Source organism: Rhagoletis zephyria, unplaced genomic scaffold (genome assembly GCF_001687245.7).
Source record: "Rhagoletis zephyria isolate East Lansing unplaced genomic scaffold, Rhagoletis_zephyria_1.1 Rzeph_scaffold_04859, whole genome shotgun sequence".
NCBI lineage: Eukaryota > Metazoa > Arthropoda > Insecta > Diptera > Tephritidae > Rhagoletis > Rhagoletis zephyria.
Window position 1 is genome coordinate 24,071 of NW_016161942.1, and position 22,086 is coordinate 46,156.

General features: G+C 36.8%; 1 protein-coding gene across 1 annotated transcript in view; it reads left to right on the top strand.

Annotated features, from left to right (window-relative positions):
* Positions 1-19,112, top strand: part of sff (BRSK family serine/threonine-protein kinase sugar-free frosting) — a 42,801-nt gene extending 23,689 nt beyond the window's left edge. The window contains exons 5-15 of the mRNA XM_017626818.1: positions 6,288-6,546; positions 8,826-8,952; positions 10,328-10,552; positions 11,041-11,693; positions 13,027-13,185; positions 13,250-13,416; positions 13,506-13,610; positions 13,695-13,770; positions 16,764-16,933; positions 16,992-17,128; positions 17,294-19,112. Of these exons, the coding sequence (XP_017482307.1) occupies positions 6,288-6,546; positions 8,826-8,952; positions 10,328-10,552; positions 11,041-11,693; positions 13,027-13,185; positions 13,250-13,416; positions 13,506-13,610; positions 13,695-13,770; positions 16,764-16,933; positions 16,992-17,128; positions 17,294-17,378 (2,163 nt within the window). The 3' untranslated portion in view covers positions 17,379-19,112. The remainder of the gene's footprint in view (positions 1-6,287; positions 6,547-8,825; positions 8,953-10,327; positions 10,553-11,040; positions 11,694-13,026; positions 13,186-13,249; positions 13,417-13,505; positions 13,611-13,694; positions 13,771-16,763; positions 16,934-16,991; positions 17,129-17,293) is intronic.
* The last annotated feature ends 2,974 nt before the right edge of the window (positions 19,113-22,086 follow it).

The following is a 22,086-nucleotide window of genomic DNA, read 5'->3' on the forward strand; positions in this document are numbered from 1 at the left end:
AATTATTGGAATCAGATTCAAATTACGACCACTTTTCATACAACGCCAAATTTCAGAAATGCTTGAAACTTCAATATTTCGAAATTTAAGGACGCTAATTTACTCAAAACTTATACACAGCGGCTTACCATGTAGCGGTACCTGCGCCGGGTATTTATTGTTCGGCTCCGCCCGAACTTGAACTTTCTTACTTGTTATTATTTAAATCAAATTACCAAAAACCTAAAGCAGTTCCATTATGATATTAAATTTAGTAATGGAAAAAGTTGGTTGAGACTGCTTATTTATTTGTTCTATGCCTACATCGACAAAGCTCGTACCGTCGTCTGTGCATCTTCTTTGATACCAGTCGTCCATTATCTTCTTACACATAGAATAGTTCTTTTGAAAGCTTCCAAAGCCTTGCCATCTTTTACGACACGGGAAAAGGGCGACAGATTTGTGGAGCATAGTTTCTTTTCGTCAAGCGAAGGCTCTGCTGGCCTACCGCTTGCCCTGTTGGCAAGAGTTATTCTTTGCTTGTTCTCTTTGGAGATACTTTGTCTTGTTTTCGTTCACCAATGGCCCAACTTCTTTTGCCTCCTTCTCTAAGCTGGAAAACTCTGCACTTATACTCCTGGTTTATACACCGATACCGGCGATGCCATTTTATGTGTTCAGCAGACCAAATTCTACTTAACAGCTGTTATATACAGACATAAGCCGGCTATGAACAGCTCAGCCGATATTCCGTCGGCTCCAGGGTTTTGCTGCTTTCAAGCCGTATTTTCGCAGTACTCACCGCGTCTGGTTCGATAGGGTGACATGAACATCGACCCTATCCATTGGTCTGGGTTCTTCTTCGTGAAGCACGCTTCATATCTCCAGTGTATTCTCTTCATCTTCGTATTTGCAGGAAATGGCAACGTCTGGACACCTTTTGATTGCTGGCTTTGTTCGAGTCTCGTCTCGTCATACTTAAGCAAATAGCGAAGAAGAATCCAAAATCAAAGTAGCATTTGTGTAACATTTTAATACAATAATAATACTAATGTTAGTGTTTGGCCGAGCTTCTCTCCTGATTTGTGGCGTGCGCCTCGATGTTGTCACACACTTTTACGCCGACTCCGACAAGCGGCGATTGTATTTTTATGAGAAGCTGTTTTCCATGGCAGAAATACACTCAGAGGTTTGCCATTGCCTGCTATAAACTTTTTTTTTGATGTTGGGTAGAACCGGTGTTGAACCCAGGCCCTGCGGAGTGATAGCACACACTGCTAACCACTACACCACTACGTCCACCATTTTTTCACTGAAACTTCCTCAAAGCGATAAATCTTTTGCTCCCCATTTCTGGTTGTTTTTGCACAGAAGTTTAAATTGTTCCTTTACACTTTCTATATCGCCTATAATTTGACATAAAACTGTAGTTTTGGAATTAAGGAGAGATTAAATAAAATAAAAAATAAATTAAAACTTTTTAATATACCACGCTTTTACAAATGGACTAAAAATTAGAAAATAATAATTCTCAGTCCCACAGAATTTGTTTTTATAACTTCTGATTTTGAAATTTTATCAAAAGTTGAAAACGAAAAACGTGGAGCGCATTAGACTTAATAGTCTAACTACATAACATAGACCTAAAATATCTACAGACAAAGTACAAATTTAAGGTAGATTTTAAGCGGTCGTTATTCATATACCCACATACATACATATATTACTCTTCATATCAATTCAGGTCAATCTCAATCATAATCTCATTGTTTATAATGACTGTTGCTAAAATTTCAAAATCAGAACAAACTCTATGGGACAGAGGGATATTATTTTCTACTTTTTAGTCCAATCATAAAAGCGTGGTATATTCAAAGTTTTTAGCACCCAGAGACCACCTGATAACAATTTTCAAACCCATAATAATACATAAATCGTTCAGTATCGACGTTTCAATTTGAGGAGTATCTTTTCGAGAGCATATTTTCGGGAACTAGGCCCATTTTAACTGTCCACAACTGGTATGTAATTAAGAGATATTCCCCAATAATACCTGAACGGAAACCAATTATTCAGTAGCCGAATTGCCGCTAGCCAACAAAAATCGTCTCTAATGGGCGCAACCTTGTATTCTTGCATGCCTTGAGCTTGCATGAGACCCAACCATCCAAGAGTGAACTACGTATCGGGTAGTAATGTTTCAAGGGCGCCCTTCCATACCTAGTCATCAGCCTCGCAGTTTCTTGTAATGCTACTGTGGTCCGGCACCCAAATGAGTTTGATTAGAAAATACTCCGACGCGGTTGGTATTGAGGTCAGACATTCTGCGACCGATTTTGAGTGAAGCAACATAGCGCTCAGGGTCATGATAGCCGGCTAGCTATACTATTATATGCTAACATCCCTAACTGACATCACGCTCCTCAGCATAAAGTATGCCGCTTCACTGATGGCAGCTATTTCCGCACAAAAGACACTGCAGAAGTAAGGAAACCTGTACATAGTGGAGATCTCGGCAAAATATACCTCCAGACAATATCGTGAGTTCCACCAGATAAGGGCTCCGTGGAAGATAGGTTTAACTGCGGTTTCATAGACTCGAGGCAATGAATTAGTTTTGGGTGAGAGGCCCTATCTCTTTCAGCTCTAAAATATAACTGTTATATGAGTTACAGTATCCAAAGTCCTGCAAATATTGAACGATTTTAAACTTTGGATTATATTTGGAAAAGAACTTAACTAAAACACTTAACTCTTACGCATACTTGCATATGTATATGTGCAGAGCATTTTTGGGCCGAGGTTGGCTCGTTTAAATTTTATTTAAAAAACTACAACTATGCATTAAAATGTACGTAGCATGTATTGGCTAGCTCTTATACCCATTTCGTCTACCAACTAGATCCCCTACTCTACAAAATTGTCTCTGTACAGCAAACAATTAGTGTCAATGCTAATGTTTATGGTATAACTGTGTTTACTTTGTGCGCTTTGAAATATGAGTCACGCATGAAAGTACTACGCATGAACTCTATACTCCATTAAGCTTTTAACAGCTTGTAAGATTTGTTTGAGTACGAGTCTCGTAAGGCCAGTGAAATGGGTGCGAAGAAGTAGCGCAGTGCATAAATGAAGATATAAACATAAATATGTATGTAGTGTAGTACTCACATTCGCTGATGGAGATCGCCATTTTTTCCTTTCGAAAATTCACTTAATTCACCCCAATCATATGCACTAAAGTAGTATTCACTTTGCAATCTTAACTACCCTCTTTTTGTGTAGCAAATAGTAATACAATTGCTACGGCAGCATCTTCATTATCAAAACATCCTTCTTCCTTAAAACGACCCACCTCCATCCCCTTTGTGTTCTATTAAAAGCTCACTTTTTGCTGCAACTCAAAAGTACACCCACCACCCTATATAGCTGACGCAAGTAATGCGTACAATAGTGAAATTATTTTTACATATCCGTCAGCAAAAGCGTACAGTACATATAACAACAACGAACAAAAAAAAAAACAATAATAAATCTTAGTTAGAAATACAATAATTTAAGTGAAGCGAAGAATTTATTTTTCTTGAAAACGTAATTGAAATCTCAGTATAAATAAATATGTACTTGTAAATATTTTCATACACTGCTGTACATTAGGGTGGATTGTTTTTAAAATTAAGCTAAACACTGTCTCTTGTACACCATGAATTGCTCTCATAAGAGTGCAATACTTACCAAAAAAATAAATATGTATCACTGCGAAGTCGCATTCTTGCGTCTTAGGGTCGAAACATAGTGGAGCGGCGAGCAAAGCGAAGAGCTAGCATCGAGCAAAGCTTCAATTACAAACGTGTATGTACGCTTTGCTCTTCACTATGCGCTTTCCCATTGAAACATATGCGTTTGAAATCGACGCTTTGCTCGATGCTCTTTGCTCGCCGCTCTACTATGTTCTTACCCTTAGAGCACTAGGAAATTCATTCGTTTGTCATCTTTGATACTTAGATACTTCCTTTGTTCGCGCTTTCGTTCTTTAGGTCACTAGACCTGTATAAATTTGTTATGGTTCTACTGTGTTTCAAGTTACCGAAGACTGTCGCCTTTAGGAACCAGCATTGATANTTCGTTTGTCATCTTTGATACTTAGATACTTCCTTTGTTCGCGCTTTCGTTCTTTAGGTCACTAGACCTGTATAAATTTGTTATGGTTCTGCTGTGTTTCAAGTTACCGAAGACTGTCGCCTTTAGGAACCAGCATTGATATCGATAATAATGTCAGCCTCGAAATCCAATAAAGAATCATTAATGCCAACATGTAGTGAGTAGGCATATAAAAGCTCTCGAAGAAGGTCAATTGAAACCAATGCTTCAAAGACAGTTAAGGATCTTTCTCCAGCGAACTAGTTTGTATCTTCGCTACCTTCAACCGGCAGTGGTCCGGTACCCAGCACAGTGTTACCACATTTTAAATTGCCAAACGTTGAACCATGCTGAATTAGTGTTCAGAAAGGCTGATTTCGATATATTTGAGATGGCTGTCTGGTTAAGATTACTAGTACCTTATATTGCAAGACACTGCGACATCGCAACTTATAGTTGAAAGTTTGCTGCCAGGTTCATATATACCAGGACCCACCTTGTATTTTACTCCTGGGCCCTCTGTGTACCGATTCATATATCTTGATTAAGGGTAAGAACCCGTTATTCTATCCTTGGCGATCTATTATTTTTACTTGCAACTTTCTGTCAACGCATATTTCGGAAAGCGCACATCCCTCCAACCCTATTATCTACTCCAGAGTATATGCATGGAGTTTCTTTGCATAAAAGTAGTTCTCAATTGCAGTTCCCTCAAGAATGTTTCTGCTTAAACATTAATATGAGCAGGATCTCCCTTATTAATCTTCTGACAAAAAGACAGGCCTATATTTTAAGTTTACTTAAACGTAGTATTCATTTCTGCCACTACAACCCGCATGTTTACTACACAATCATCTCCCTGTCCACAATACCTAGGCGCTTAGACCACACGAAAAGCAGCATTGGCAACGTCTGAAACAGTACAGCCGTTCTTTCCGGTACTTATGGTTGTCAGCTTATCTCCAACGACATCCCAACCACATTATTGTAGTCTGATTATGAATACGTCTACAATTTAAGGAAAATTTTGCCTAAAGGCGATGTGTGTGCCCCATTTTATTTAAATATTACCTTAACTTGCATTGTCCTGTCAGGTAGACTGTAAGAGTCCCAAGAAGCTCCCGACTAAGTTGAAGGAGTCATTTGGATTTCCCCCCTAGAAGGAGTTATGAATTTCTTTGGTTGTCTCATTCCCTTCGACTTCCGCCAACTCCAAAATAATTCTGCAGTGTGTCCTTTAGATGTGCCGTAGAAAGGCTCGGTTCGTAGGCATGCGCTTTTGGACTCCATGTTTTGGGAGACAGTCAGCCCATTCGTTGCTTTCAGACCCTTCACGCCCACGGGCCTATCCTAACGTCACTCTATTATGGGATTGTAGGCTGCTCAGAAGAGTTTTACAACTGTCCAAAAGCCTTGATACAGTTCTAAAAGAGCCTAAGGCCTTTAGTGCTGCCTGACTCTCTGACATAATATTTATTCTTGCGCCTTTTATCCTTCTACGAAAATATCCTCGAATACAGACTTCGATTGCGAAGACTTCCGCCTCGAATAGGGTTGGGTATGTGCCCATTGGAAGACCTTCTTGCTATCTTGGTCGCAGTACGCCTGCCCCAGTACTCCCGTCGTCTATCTTCGATCCATTGGTATATCATAGTTAGGGCCCTTTGACCATTATTATCGCAGCAGTGCGTTTCAGGAATTTTGAAATTGAGGATAATTTCGGAAAGATAATATCTGTGAATTTGATAGCGGGATCATCCATGAATAGTTTGAGAACCTCCAAGTGATCCATTTTTTATACGGATTACATTAGCCAGCCGAAGAGCGCACCAGAGGGACTCCTTTTCAATTAAAATAGACAAACCCAGGACATACGTTGGACAGGTGCGCATAGCTCCTGTGATGGCCACAAAGACTAAGCGGTACTTGCTTTTCCGCCTTTTTTCGGTTAATTTGCCTACAATTATTATTTGTGCTATACGCGTATAGTCGAAAAAAATCTCCCATACAAATTGACCCGCCCTAATGTACATATTTCCCTATTGACAGAAATATTGTAATGATGATGATTTCACCATAAAACTAACAGCTTTCATATTTCTCGTTCTTTCTTTGATTCACAATTTTATTGCATTACAATTCTCTTTTTCGTTTCTAATTTTTTCTAGGGTGAAAAATACGATGGACGTAAGGCGGATGTTTGGTCCTGTGGCGTTATCCTGTATGCGCTGTTGGTGGGCGCATTGCCCTTCGATGACGACAACTTACGCCAACTGTTGGAGAAAGTGAAGCGAGGAGTGTTTCACATACCGCACTTTGTGCCGCCCGACTGTCAGAGTCTGTTGCGCGGCATGATTGAGGTGAATCCGGATCGACGACTGACGGTGAGTCATCATCGCGCAATAAAAGTTGCACACAAATACACACGCACATAAATGTATGAATAAAGTGTTGCAGGCATGCATTCAGCCAAGGGAGGTTGACACTGAATTCTCGCACACCCCCAACCAAGCCAAAACAATAACAAACACAATAAATCGTCAGGCAGTCAGTCATAAAAGCGACAATTGTTGACAGCCGAAGCAGANAGCGTCAGTGAGTTTTGGTTGCCCTGACGATAGTGATTACCTATCTCATTTTTTTTGGGAATTTGCCACAAACGGTGATTAACTCGTGTTTTTGTACACTGTTAAGAGGATTATGGTAACATGATGTGTGTGTATTGAGTACTTATTAGTGCCCCGAGGGAAACTCACTGATGAGCATTAATTCAATAATGACATAACATTCTCTGGGTTGGTTTAGTAGGGGAGTTACTATTGTAAAAGATAAGCTGGAAGTATTATTTTTATATAAAATAAAGCGTTTTTTATGTGAATAGAAAATGAACGTCCGGGCAAAAAACGTTTACTCCTCAGCAATCGCAACAAATATTTTACTCCTAATGTATAGATAATAGGGAGGTCAAAAGAAAGTGAAGTCGGAATTTTAATGCTCCCATCCCGTAAAATTTTTCCTTTTTCGGAAAAAATATACTCTGTTTTCTTTTATTTTAGTCGCACAAAGCGTTTAAAACACAATAAATCGTCAAACAGTTCGAGCATTTGCCTATTTTATATGGGGAAAAAATTTTCATAGATATTGTATTGAATCCTAGAAATTCAATATTTTTCGATCGTTAACCCCGGTTTCTCTTCAGCAGACTTAAAATAATAATACCCAATTATTTTTCTAAACAGCTTTTAATATTAACTATTTTTTAAAGGTCCCCCAAGAGACCCAAAAAATCCAATGGGAGATCCAAAAAAGAACCCTCAGTTTTAAAAAATGGTAAAACAAGGAATTGGGATTTTGTTATTGAAAGTAGTCTGAAGAGAAACAGAGTTTTTCGATCGAAAAATATTTTCAAGTATTTTATACCATTTCTATGAAAAAATGTTTTTTCCCTATATAAAACACACGGGAAATTTAATCTAAATATCTAAATATTTTTTTTGATTTCAAAATAAAACAAACAGGTGTATATTTTGTTAGGTATGCAACAATCTTAGGGGGTGAGAACGCTAAAACTCGGACTTTTCTTTTTTAAAATGCATTTTTGGACCACCTGAATATAACTATATTCAAGTGAAGCGGACATACATACAAACATATATATGTATATGTATATGTAGATACATATGGGATTGTTCCAATAGTTGTTCGGTGCTAAAAACTATAGAAATTCAATGCAGTGGAAGGCATAAATACGCAAGTATCGGACTTTTGTCAGACGATTATATCTACCTAGTAAGATGTCAAAAACCTTGTGTTTGCGAAAATGCAAATTTTATTGCGAATTCCAGTAAAAGTCTTTGTTCGAGAAAATTTTTGTTCAAGGCGACCAACCCCTAGAAACGGGCGTAGCAGTTTTAAGACTAAAGTTTACGAAACGCAGTTTTTATCAGAGATTTCAGCAGAATACTTCTTTCTTAACGACAGTTGTTCTGAAACTTTGTTTAAATCGAAGAAAATTTTAGAAATGCGCCTAGAAATTTTAGAGTCAAAGTTAAAAAATTTAAATTTTATTGTGGATTTACGCATAGTATCTACTCACTAACAAAGTTTGTTCGTCAACTTTTTTTTGTAAGAGCAGAATGCCTTAATTTAAAGTTATTGCAATTGCGCACTCAAAAAGAATTTTTTTTTTTAAGGAGCAATACATGCAGGAGGCGTTAGCCCGACTATCGACAACGTGCTTGGAAATAGCTAAAAAAAAAATTTGTTTGTATGGAGATTTTTATTTTGCTCTGTATTAGTTACCCAAAGTGTTAGTTATTTTTGCTAAGACCACGCGGTTGTCATTCAACAAGTTCTTATAAATATATGGCGTGATTTGCAAAGGATATCTGATTCTGAGGAACGTTATGTAAAATAAATAAGACTGTCTCCTTTATAGGGAAAGGAGCGATCTTTCAAATGAGCCCGATTTTGGATGTGTACGAAAATTTTTAAAAATCTAAAAAAATATACCATTTGCTAATTATTTATACCTCATATAAATTATATATCTCCTAAGCAATTAAGTAACTTAAATGAGCAGTTCGCCTAGCTGCATTACTACTGCGAAATCACTTTATTTTACTGAGGATTTCTCAAGAGTCTACCTCTTTTCCAACCCTATATCTAGCGCAAAAATAGTTGCCCTTCTGCTTTTCTCCCGATAGCGTTGTATCCTGTTATCGATACTACATCTGTGGCAAAATTCCATATACACGATGTGCGTAGTTATGGCCTCTTTTTAAATCCCGATCCCGCCACATTAGTATACACACTTACCTTAATTGTCAAGAGGTATACGCTTTTTTGCCAGATGGCCTATAGTAAAGCCTTTGCGCGAAAACGAATATTGGAATGAATGTGTCTCACCTAGTAAAAAGCGAGCTGCTCACCTACCCTACTTAAATATTTGCGTTAGGCTACAATTTTAGAATTGTAATAGAGATATTCCTACGCTTTAACACTCGTTGCAGCTTAGCTGTCTGAGTATGTTTAGATATCGCACATCTAGATCTAAAGTGCGATCAACAAAAAAAAAATTAAAAATGTGGGAAATTTTTTTTGCATCAATCAATTCATAGCATAGGACTTACATCCAAATAATTGAAATATATTTTTTTTCATGACATTAAATGAAAAAATACTGTTTTACCTGATTTTGTATTAATTGTGTTGAATCTGTATGATCCACAAACAGTTAAACTTCCCTCTCTGAATTTTGAGTTAGCTCACTTTAGATCTACATAGGTGTGCGATATTGCCACATGAGACTCTTCTGTATTGTAGACGTTAGACATCTTCTTGCGGAGTGTCCTTTAGACCTAACTGTTCTGAAAGGACCCTGCCAGCAACACTGTTCTCCAGTTTAGACCAGACTTCTTGTTAACTGACGCCAATCAGAAATACCAAGAGAAATAATGCAGCTATCCAACTGATCTTTCCAATTGAAAGCGAGGCTTCGCCATTCTCTATCAGTAGCAGCGGGTGCCGTTTCGAATACTTTCAAAGTTGGGCATGGCCTTTCCAGATTAACTTCTACACTAATTTCGGTGGTGTGGTAAGTTTCTTCATTACCTCGTCGCTGTTACCTGCCGTCACAAATACGTTAAAGGCCATACATCTCTCGTAGAATTTTTCTCTAGAACATCCAACAAAATCCACCAGGACAAGGAGGCGTATAGGCAGCTCCTTTTCATGCTATTGAAGACGGCTTTAACGGCAATCTTATAATCACGGTTCTTTTCCCTAATACTAAGCGTATGATGAACAACTGATCTATGGTAGCCTAATCAGGTCTAATGGCGCACTGGAAATACATCTCGTTTACTCCTTCATATCCCAGTATCGATCTCGCATACCCCGTTTTGTATCCGGTCGCTGCGTGGACCAGAATTTTTTTTTTTCTAATAACTTTATAATAATGTTGTTCTTTGTGCGGAAAATGTACCTTACAATTAAAAAAAAAAATAGTGATATCTTAATATATTTTTTTGTGTTCAGTCACCCGGTTTTCGAAGCGTTTTTGATCAGCTTGAAACCCCTCTTTGTCGGTAGGGCGTTGATGAGCTAAGTTTTGTGACTCTGTTAGAATAGATTTACCTTTAGATTTCTTGTATGTCAAATGAAGTAAAGTAATTTTTTTTGTGCTTTCTTTCTTTTTTCACCTCAGTCACAACACAGAGAAAGTAATTTATTTCCTACTCTTGGATCGAAAACGAAGGCGGCCTGCCTTGGAAGACGACGACGAAATCGCTCAAAAATCACGTAGTGAATTAGATGCCGTAGATCCGCCCAGAAAACGACTCGACACGTGTCGTATAAATGGTACGAACTCACCCAGTTATGGACAAATATCGGAGGGTTCGCCGCTGACACCAAGACGGCAAGCGTTCAAGTAAGTGGAAAAGTTTTAGAGTAGCATAATATGCATAGCTGAGTTCAAGCAAGTACACGCTGCTGGCTTAACAAGAAATCATAGCTGCTTACACAGTTATTCGATCTTACAGCTATTCATTATATTTATAAGTTATACGCAAATATACAACTCAATCACTTTGTGCTCAAAATTTTACCAAAAAAAAAATTTAAAACCATTACGATTTACATAAAACCCATAAACTCAATTTACTTACTAATCGGTTTCGTCAACTTATGAAATCTTTTTTGCATGCCGCTGCTTCGTTACGCGCGTACACGTCCATCGACACATACACACATGTGCATCTGCATCGCCTTACCTCATCTGCTAAACTATTACGTTATCAATATTGCGTTTGCGTTCCATTGTGCGTTTATGCGTTCATTCGTTGCAAATTCAAATCAAAACCAATTCGTATCAAACAACAAAAAAACAACAACAACAAAACCGAAAATCAACAACAGCTTCCGGTCCTACAGCAGTTCGCGTAATCACCAGCGTCGCTCACCCACTTCGGTTTCCTCGGTGCGTTCATCGTCATATCACAGTCCCACACGCTGCAATTCGCCCATCAATTCGGCGCAACAGCAAGTCAATGCTATCTCACGTCCATCCTCGCCAGCGGCCACATCCGCCGGTCATTCGTCCCGTCACTCTGCCTATTCGAGTGAATGTCGCGAGCGTTCCGGTTCGGTGCAACATCATCCGTCTGTAAGCCGCACACCATCGCACTCCTCGCAAACAGGCGTTGAGGGTATCATTGGTGTTGGCAGTGGAAGTGGTGGCGGTGGCGGTGGTGTTGGCAGCGGTGCCGATAGAGGTGACAGAGGTGACCGAGGTGGTGGTGGTGGTGGTGTCAGTGTCAACAGCAATGGAGGTGGTTGCAGCAGTGATGTCGTCGCGGTGCGTGAAGCACGCGAGGCGCGCGAACGTAGAGATTCACGTAGTGAACGTCAAGCGGCGGTGCAGGCCAGCTGTGGTGGTGTGCCAGGTAGTCCAGGTGGTAGCGGTGGTGGCGGCGGTAGCAGTAGCGGCAGTGGTTCCACAGTGCATCATCGTGCCAATTCTGGGCCAACCATTGCGATTAGCATGTTTCACGATCCGGAGGCGAATAGTGGTAAGGAAGATAAGTTGAAACTATGTAGACGAAATTGAACATGTTTCGATAAGAAAGTGGATTAAAATATATATTTATGTGTTTATATCAGTAAAGACCACAGAGAGCTTTTAAGTGTGCGTGCCTTTAAAAAACATAGGCTTTGAAAGCAGCCCGTGTATGGGCCTTTTTAAGATTTCTATATATCTTGTATTGACGAACATAGGATAAAAGATCCCTGTGGTCGAAAATGCTCTACAAGTTTGGCAGAGCTTTTTTCACTTTATTGGGAGGAAAGCCATGAACTTGGAGATGAGGCCTTCGAACACTGATGCCCAAAGAAAGCTTTACAGTGTACATACATATGTGTAAATATCAGCGAAGACAATGGGGAGCTTTTACATGTGCGCACCTATAAAAAAACAGAGGCTCTGGAAGTAGCCCGCGTTTGGGCCTTCTTAAGCTTTCCAGATATTTTGTTTGACGAACATAGGGGATAAAAGCCCCCTGTGGCCACAAAAGCTCTATAAACATGGTAGAGCTTTTTCACTTTATTGGGAGAAAAGCCATCAACTTGGAGTTAAAGCATCGGAACACTGAACACTAAAGGATGCTTTACAGTATACATATGTATTTATATCAGTGAAGACCAAGGAGAGCTTTCACTTGTTCGTGTCTTTGAAAAATGATGACTCCAAATTTATATTTTGTATTGCCAAACCTAGGATAAAAGCTCACTGTGGTCGCAGAGGCTCTATAGCCTTGGCAGAGCTTTTTTCACTTGATTTTGATGAAAGTCATGAACATGGAGTTGAATCCTTAGAGCACTAATGCCCAAAAGGAGCTTTACGATATTCATGTGTTTGTGTTTATAGCAGTGAAGACCATGGAGAGCTTTTAAGTGCCCGTTTATTTAAAAAACAATGACTTTAAAACTAGACCGCGAAAAGGCTTTTTTAGATTTCTATATATTTTGTATGGACGAACCCAGGTTAAAAGCTCCCTAACGCCGCAAAAGCTCCAAAACTTTGGCAGAGCCTTTTTAGCTTTATTGAGATTTTATATGGCCGCTCACAAAGTAAAACATCTATTTGTTCGTCACTAATAGAAAATATACAGAAAGTTTAAAAAGCTTTATTACGCTATATATAAACCATTGACGAACATAGAGCGCTTATACTCTAAATCTATTAAAAGTCTTGAAAATTTTATTTCGCGGAATACCTTTTAGTCGGGATTAATTTAAATTAAATAAACATTGAACTTTCACAGCAATTCTTTTGTGTGCAAGTTCTTTTGTCAGTCCGTTTCCATTCTTTTTCATATTTTCTAATCTAATTTTTATATCTTCCAGTCATGAATCCTTCAACGTCACCGCTAATGAACAACAGCTCGCCAGTGATGTCCGGTTCGCCATGCAATGCGCCTGGTGGTCAATTATGGAAGACACGCCTCACGAATATCAAAAACAGTTTTCTGGGTAGTCCACGTTTTCATCGAAGAAAGTTACAAGGTGGTTGTCCTCAGCTATCAAATACGAATATTCTTTGTTATCGGCTCCTTTTTTCTCATTACAGTGTCCGCAGATGAGGTTCATTTAACGCCTGAATCATCGCCAGAATTGACCAAACGTTCTTGGTTTGGTAATCTTATAACAACGGAAAAGGATGAGACTTTCACGATTTTGGTGAAAGGCAAGCCAATAGCGACTGTTAAAGCGCATCTGATACACGCGTTTTTGTCGGTGAGTAGTATTATTAGCTTCTATTAGCCTGAATATTTTTTGTGTATTTTTGGTTTAAAATCCACTCTATTTTCAACATTCACTTTTAGATGGCTGAGCTTTCGCATAGCGTCGTTTCACCCACATCGTTCCGTGTAGAATATAAACGTAATGGTAATGGACCTGTCATGTTTCAAAGGCATGTCAAGTTTCAGGTAAAGGACGGTTGTTATTTTACATAAATTAAATTATGTTTCTTTGAAATTTTAATTTATTCCATTTCCATTTTCTTGACTCAGGTGGATATAAGCGCAATTTGTAAACAAGGAGATATCTCGGATATGCTGTTTGCACTGACATTCACTTTGTTATCAGGTATACTATATTTTAATCCAAAGTGCAATAAATCCGTACAAGATAATATGACTTTACTAAGCAACATGTTGAGAAATAACTATAACCACGCCCACCTCTTTCGCATTCCATTATGAATGATGCTAATTTGTTTAGATTCAGTTTTTAGTAGTCTTGTTGCCTTATCGATCTTAGTATGCAATTTCTTTACTTGAAAAACCGGCAAATCAGGTTTAGCATTATTTAATTAATTTTGGACACCGCAACCTAGAATACCTTTGGCATCCATCCCTTTGACAAGACGCAATCAGCCTCCAAGATACAGTCTTGGGAAACGATCGAAAAGGGATTCGTGTGTTGAGTAGCTAAAGTAGTGCAGTCTTAGTTTAGCCAAACTTTAGGCCAATCAGTCTCACATCGCTTCTACTGAAAACGTTGGAGTAGCTGGTTGACCTGCACATAAGGAACGGGATTCCTCAAGATCGCCTATCAAGAGCTCATAAAGATTGTGTGGCAGAAGTCTTCCTCGATATCGAGGAGGCTTTTAATAATGTCCTGCCGAAGGTAATAGTTAAGTCGTTGGATAAGGTTTGAGTTGAAGTCAGTCTCATTTAGCTACGCGACAGAACAGTCATAGCCATATGAGGCAGCGCTTGCCAGCAATGAATGGTGAATAAGGCACTCCGCAGGGAGGTGTCCTCTCACCTTCGTCGTGGTAGTGAACCACCTACTAGAGCAGCTGGAGAAACACCGCTGTCGGGTGATTGATTACCCAGACGGTATTGAAGTTGTAGTTAAAGATAAATACGTGGTACTGATCTATGAACTGCCCCAATGGCACGTTAAAATGGTATATAACTGGGCGGCCAAAAGAAGCCTCGCCGTCAATCCCAGCAAGACAGCACTGGTCTTATTCACTAGAAAGTATACAATCCCTGACGCTTTTCTTCCCCCTGCTGGGGCGCTTACAGCTATCCGGCAAAGTCGAGTACTTGGGCTTGATATTGATAGGAAGTTGTCGTGGAGGCTAAACGTCGAGAGCTATTGGGAATAAATAGGACATTTCGCTGAAAAGTTATCTGCTGGCTATACGAGACCGTAGTCAAGCCTATTATGTTGTCTGGCGCCCTAGTCTAGTGGAGCTCTCTTGAAAAGGTTACACTAGCTGTAGGATTACAAAGCCTTTTTTGTAACCGCGCAAAACTCAAAGTAGCGAACAATCGAACGACACAGGGAACGGGCCAAGCAACGATGGGCAGATGTAAACGCCTTGGTGGTCAGCTGTTAGACTAACTTTATTAGACAAATTCTTCTCCTTAAGTAATTTCCAACTAATACATAACTACCGATAGATATCTCAATACATTCGTAACTTCTAATATTTGCTAATACATAATTTATGTACATATGTACTTTAGTACTTCATAGAGGTGGATGATCTTAACACTACTCGTAATATACATATATGTACATACATCAGAGCCAAACACAAAAGGAATAGAAAAAATGGGAATGCAGCATTGCTGCAGGCATGCTTATGTTAAGTTCAATATATGCATATGATTAACTATATCAGCGAAAGCTTACGAACAAACATACATATGTATGTACGTATAATTGTAAGAGCGAAGCATAGCGGGAGTATATTCAAATCAACAATATGAGTATAGCGGGTGAGCATATGTATGTACATAGGTGTGTATAAGAAAATGCAAACACAAATTTTAACTGCAATGGGTTGAATGACATACGCATACCTGACCTTGGCTATATTTTAGGTATATAATAAAATAGATAACAAGACATAACTATCATATGATTGACGAATGCAGTGGTTCCCTATCGGTGACCCAACACTAGCTAAACAGCCGGAGCACGCATAATCTGCTGGTTTTATTGGTATTAGAGAGGCACTGCGGACCACCCCCACATTGGAACTAAAGGTAATACTGAATGTAATCTGCTGTCGCGCCTCTCTCGGTTGCGTGGTGAATACTTCTGTGTTAGGCCATTTGTGTTCCCGGTTACGCCAAGAATGCGGGGCTGTATGGCTGGCGGATTTGCTAATAAAGGTACTCTTAAAACGTAATCGCCGGATAAAGAGTAACTGGGGGCGCCATAGATCACATGTGGCACACTCTTAGATAGATGTCAGCTCAGCGAGCACCAGGTCATGTGCGATCGGTATTTCTGGCCGAGGGTCGACCAAATTGCAGTTCTCGCTCTTGGTGGGGGTTTTAACTAATCACTGTCCAATCGTTATTCACGCAGTATTAGCTGATCCCCTATGTCGCAGTTGCCCGGAAGGTGACTTGGTAAAATTACCTCAACACTAGCTTCTTGGGTTCACAGCGTTTGCGAGGTTAATGTCCCTTACACATCCTTAATAGACGCGAGGAAATCATATGTTGCCTTCTTAGTGCCAGAAGATCTTCCAATAGACCTGCAATTCGAATACAGATGGCTTCTTTCAAAAGTAACGGAAGTCAAGTAAAGAGAACGCTCGCATCAGGCATGTAAGTTCGTGTCTAGAGTCAAGTTAAACTTGAACTCTGTGATTATTCTTTAAAAATTCCCTTTCTAAGCATAGCTCAATAATATAACGTTGATATTAAGGATATTCCACAAAGCATAACAACAGAAAAAGAGTGAAAAGTCGGGCGCAGAAGGCCGAAAATTTAAAAAATCAAAAAAAAAGGTCTTCAGAAGGCCTCTTTTCCAGAATTTCTTTCAATCACTCGTCAACTGAATATGTATTTTTAACCCACTTCCAAAAGAAGGAGGTTATCAGTTCGTCGGAATATTTTTTTTCTATGTAGGTTACCGCATAACTTTGGACCACGTCAACCGATTCCGATAGTTCTTTTTGCATCAGAAAGGTAGTGTCTCAGAGGTGGACCCATACTAAGATCCGATCAGTGGATCATGAGATATATGTGTATATATATTTTTTTTATATGAGAATTGAAGTCGGTTTTAATTTTGCTCATAAAAACCTTTCATCCATTTCTTAGGTAATATTCGTCGTTTCCGTCGCATCTGTGAACACATACAATCCCAAGTTTGTTCAAAACGATTCCCTGGACCGAGTAGTCCACCCACAGTGGCTACAGTTACGCAAGCTGTGTCGGAAAGTTCGTCATGTGGTTCGGTCTCCAGCGAACGTTTGTCCTATAAACGTCAAGTAAGTGGCCAAAATACAGAATTTTTGTTGGAACAGTAGATATTTTTTTTTTCTTTAGCAGATTGAGAATGAAATTGAAAATGACTCGATATTTGTTTTCAAATCGGGCAATGGTCGACGGGCATCAACTACAAATAATAATAATGCACCACCGGCGGATATTGCACCCGGTAGTCCAATAGCAGTGCGCTCTAAGTAAGTGGGACCAATTGTGATATAGTATGTACTGGCAGCCTTGGGAGAGATTTGAAATTGAATAGAGAGCACTCTCTTTGGGTTTGGCCGATTATTTTTTAATTTTTATTTTTCTAAAAATTTAGTTTAAAATTTAAAACTTTACTCTCTCTCCACTCTTTACAGTTCCGAAACTGAGCAGCACGAACGCAATCGTGATTTGCAGAGTGATCGTCAGGCGACAACAATGTCAGGGAGTGCAATAGCATGAGAATTATTTCTCTGATTTAGTTACATTTTTATATAAAAGTAATTTTTTTCCAAAAGCCACAAAAAAATAATAAAAAATAACGCAAAACTATATCGAACTACAGTCTTACAATTACAAAGTTACTTAACAATAGAATAATTTAATAAATTGAAACACTTGAAGAAGTGCGAATAAGGTTGAGTTTGTGTAAGAAATGATAAAATTGGCTGAAAATAAAATGCTTTGAATGTTTATTTTTTAATGAAACTAATTGTTTATATTTAATAGTTTATCATTATTGCATGTAAGCTTAGTTACTTTAAAGCTTTCTGTTGAAAGGGTTTTTTTTTGTAATGTGAAACTCAATTTATTTCGGGACAATAAGGAGAAAATTTTAATCAGTGATAGACAGTAAAAGGCTTTTTTTTTGTGTGCGTTAGACATGAAAAGCTTAATAAGCTCTCCACACGTAAAAAGCTGGACTCACACTGATTCAAATTAAAAACGAAATTTTCCAACACTACTGAGCTTAATAAAACTATTACTTGAAGCTTATTTTTAAATTAAAACCTTGTTTAGGATCTTAAGCTTTTAATTATTATTTTTTAAGAAAATTACTTAAGTGCTTTATACCATTTAATGAGTACCGTAACATTGCATTTGATTTATTTTCAACAAATTAAAAATTTGCCATACCTTATTTGAGAGCTTTCTTTTGAAGATTTCATAAAATGTATTTGTATTACACAGCCAAGGCGGGTTACAAAAAAGAGTAAAAAAATAATATGTACATATATTATAAAAAAATTTTATTAGAAAAACTCTTTAACTATTTTATAAAGAAGCTGATAACATACTATTTTTTTTTATGCACAACAACCACAAGCCTGAGTGCCAAAAGTTACTAAAAATGTATGTTACCATATGTTTCTAACTTTAAAATCTTTTGAAATTGTATAGCTTTGAAGTTAAAATAACGGCAATAAAGATTTTTATGTATGTGTAATCAAACTTTTAGGTACTTTTTAAGGCTTTCCCAACCAAATATTTATAAGAGCCTTTTTTGACTAACTGCTGAAGAAAGCTTTCAAAGTTTAAAGATCTAAATTTTAATGGCGTGTGCGAGCGCTTTCTCAAGAGTATTTGAGCACAAGCTGGCGTATTTTTTTATCATATTAAAGGATAAGAAAGACAGAAACTTTCTGGCTTAAAGCTTAAAAGTATCAAATTAAACTGAAAAAAGCCAAACCCTCTTCGAAAGTTTAATCTTATGATCTTACTTGCAAGAGTGAGGTTATTTAAATTCCCGTTGAGTAACTGATTCGAAGAGAGTTAAATTGTGTCAGATAACGGGATCTTTTGTCCTATAGAAAGCTTGAACCACAAGGCTGGATAAGTTCCCATATTATATAAGCTTTCAATAAATCGTCGGGAAGTATTGTTTTTTTAATAATGTATCACTGTTATGCCCAGGGAGAATTTTCGCTCTGAGCACATCTACATGAGTACCTATCAATGAGAGCTTTTTCTGTTTAAAATTTAAACAAAGGTTTAACAATCTTTTCCGGCATAAAATTCCTTCTTTGGAACGGGTCTATATAAAACTCAAATAGATCTTAAAGAAGCTTGATAATCCGCATTTCGGGTTTTGAGAACTTATGTGTGATAATGGAAATGAGCCCCATTGAAAGTTATGCTAAATTTTTTTAATAAATTGTCGAATGGCTTTCAAAAAAGATTTTGAATTTTTTAAGCTCAAAACATTGGTCGTTAGAAAAAAGTTTTCACTGCCAAAAATCAAGTAAAAGTTTTTGGGCGGAATAAAATATTTTCTTAAAATATGCTTGTTTTTTCTAGCTTTTAAAGCTTCCTTTAGCGGAGTAAAAGCGCAAATTATTTCTTAATTTTCTAATTATATAGTTTAAATATAATAGTTTAATAAATGTACTTGGTTGTTTTTCGAGCTTTTAAAACTTCCTAGAAAAAGTTATCAAGAAAAAAACTTCCTTCACAGTTAAATTGTGTCAAATATTCGGATCTTTTCACATATAGAAAGCTTTTGGGAATTGTGAGCCACAAGGCGGGATAAGCCAACATATAATGAGGAATATTTCACTTAAGCTTTCAAGTAGGAATGTTTTTTTTTAATAACTTATCACAGTAATACATAGGGAGAATTTTTCCTCTGTGCACATCTCCATGAGTGACGATCAGGGAGAAGTTTTGCTGCTTGAAATTTATACAATTTATTCGGTGAAAAATACTTTAGTTGGAACCTGCCTCAAATAGTTTGGTGAGCCAGATTCTGGTTCTTCAGAACCTATGTGTGATAAAGTATATACGCGCCTTTGAAAGCTCTCATACAAGTTTAAATCAATTGCCGAATGAAATCTGAAATTATTCAGTCTCAAAGCTTAAAAGGTCAGACGTTGGAAGAAAGCTTTTACTGCCAACATTTTCCGAATTAAGTTAACATTTTTGGAGAGAAATTGGAGCGGAGTAAAATGCAAAGTATTAATTTCCTAATTCGACTTAATTTCTAAAGATTCAATTGGTTTTTTTCAAACTTTTAAAGCTTCCTTTAATTTTTTTATTAATTTAAGCAAAGGCAACCTGACCTTGGCTGTACATACATATAAACACAAACACATTGTTGCCGCCGAGCCGTACATTTTCGCTTAAAATATAAATTTAAAGAGAACAGAAGAGAATTGCGTAAGAAAATCATTAACTGTTGTAAAATTTGTAGCTTAATATGCATTAACATTAAAAGAAAATTAAAAATACAAACATTTAAAACAAATATGCTAAACTGATAATTTGTAGCAGTTATGAAATTCAACAAAAAGCTTGATTAATGAATTCAAATAGTTAAAGAAATGACACTTAAAAGTAGTTGTACACAAACGAAGTAACATGCATGAATATGTACTAACATAGTACACACAAAAACACATAAATAAATAGTATTAAAATAAAATATATATAAAATTTAAAAAATAAAAACAAATAAATAAAACAAGCAGTCATGTATGTAGTTATTCAAAGTAAAAATAAAAAATTCAAGAATTTTTGAAGAACGCATATTCATGGTGGAGGTTTTTTAGGAAGATAAAACTGTATTTATTACAAGTACATCATCTAGTCGGCAATAGGAACTAAAGATTCAGTTGTTTTAAAGTTGTACATTTAATGATTTTTTGTTAGAAAATGATGTTCTTGAAAACGCAAAGCATTTTTTATTTTCANAGAACGCATATTCATGGTGGAGGTTTTTTAGGAAGATAAAACTGTATTTATTACAAGTACATCATCTAGTCGGCAATAGGAACTAAAGATTCAGTTGTTTTAAAGTTGTACATTTAATGATTTTTTGTTAGAAAATGATGTTCTTGAAAACGCAAAGCATTTTTTAATTTCATTTTTCTTATGTATTTATAACTGTTTTTTTTTGCGCTTAGCTATGTATAAAATATCAATAAATTCACCTCAAATTAATATGGCGTATATGTATGTAAAGATTGTCAGAATTTGTATTATAGCTTATGTATATATTTTTTACAGCAAACTGTATGTAATTGTATATGAAACTGTTAGCTTTTTACAAGATATTGTCTAAGTTTAAAACCTGCTAAGCATATTTATAAAGAAAAAATTGAAATGTACTATATATACATACTTATATTATGCCGCTACTTTTGAAAACAACCGATCTACGCATGTGTTAATTGTAAAGCAGTATTCAGTAATTATTTTTATTTACTTCTTTACTTTTTTTCAAATTCGAATATATTGTAGCTTATCAAAAAAATTATGAAAATGAATTGAGTCAAAATAAAATAATATTTATACCAAAAACCTAAGATTAATTCTATGTTTTTTTTTATCTAAAATAACAGTAGCAGAAATATTTTGACAGACTCTCTCAATTTCAATGAACCTCCAGGACGATTAATATGCAGTAACTGACGTTTTTTTTTCAATAATACTATTTTAAAACACAACAAGTTTACGCCGAGATANGTCTAAGCATATTTATAAAGAAAAAATTTAAATGTACTATATTACATACTAATATTATGCCGCTACTTTTGAAAACAACCGATCTACGCATGTGTTAATTGTAAAGCAGTATTCAGTAATTATTTTTATTTACTTCGTTACTTTTTTTCAAATTCGAATACATTGTAGCTTATCAAAAAAATTATGAAAATGAATTGAGTCAAAATAAAATAAAATTTATACCAAAAACCTAAGGTTAATTCTATGTTTTTTTTTTATCTAAAATAACAGTAGCAGAAATATTTTGACAGACTCCCTCAATTTCAATGAACCTCCAGGACGATTAATATGCAGTAACTGACGTTTTTTTTCAATAATACTATTTTAAAACACAACAAGTTTACGCCGAGATACAACCCAATACCGAATATTCAAAGCTCAATTCATTTCAAATACAAAATTTGTTTGACAATTTCAAATCAACCTCGGAAAATACAAAAATATTTTATAACCTCAAAGGAATGTTAGCGTTTGGTTATAAGAGTATGGTGAGAATCCCATAAACTCGAAGTCAGTTTCGATGTCTTACATTTCATGATCTTCCGTGATCTTTTTTTTTGTATTCTTTCGAAGTTTTTCAGGACTTTTCGGAATTTTTCGTTTTACACTCATTATAATTTTTTATGTCTATTATATAGTTTTGTAAGTATTTGGGGCTTTAAAAATT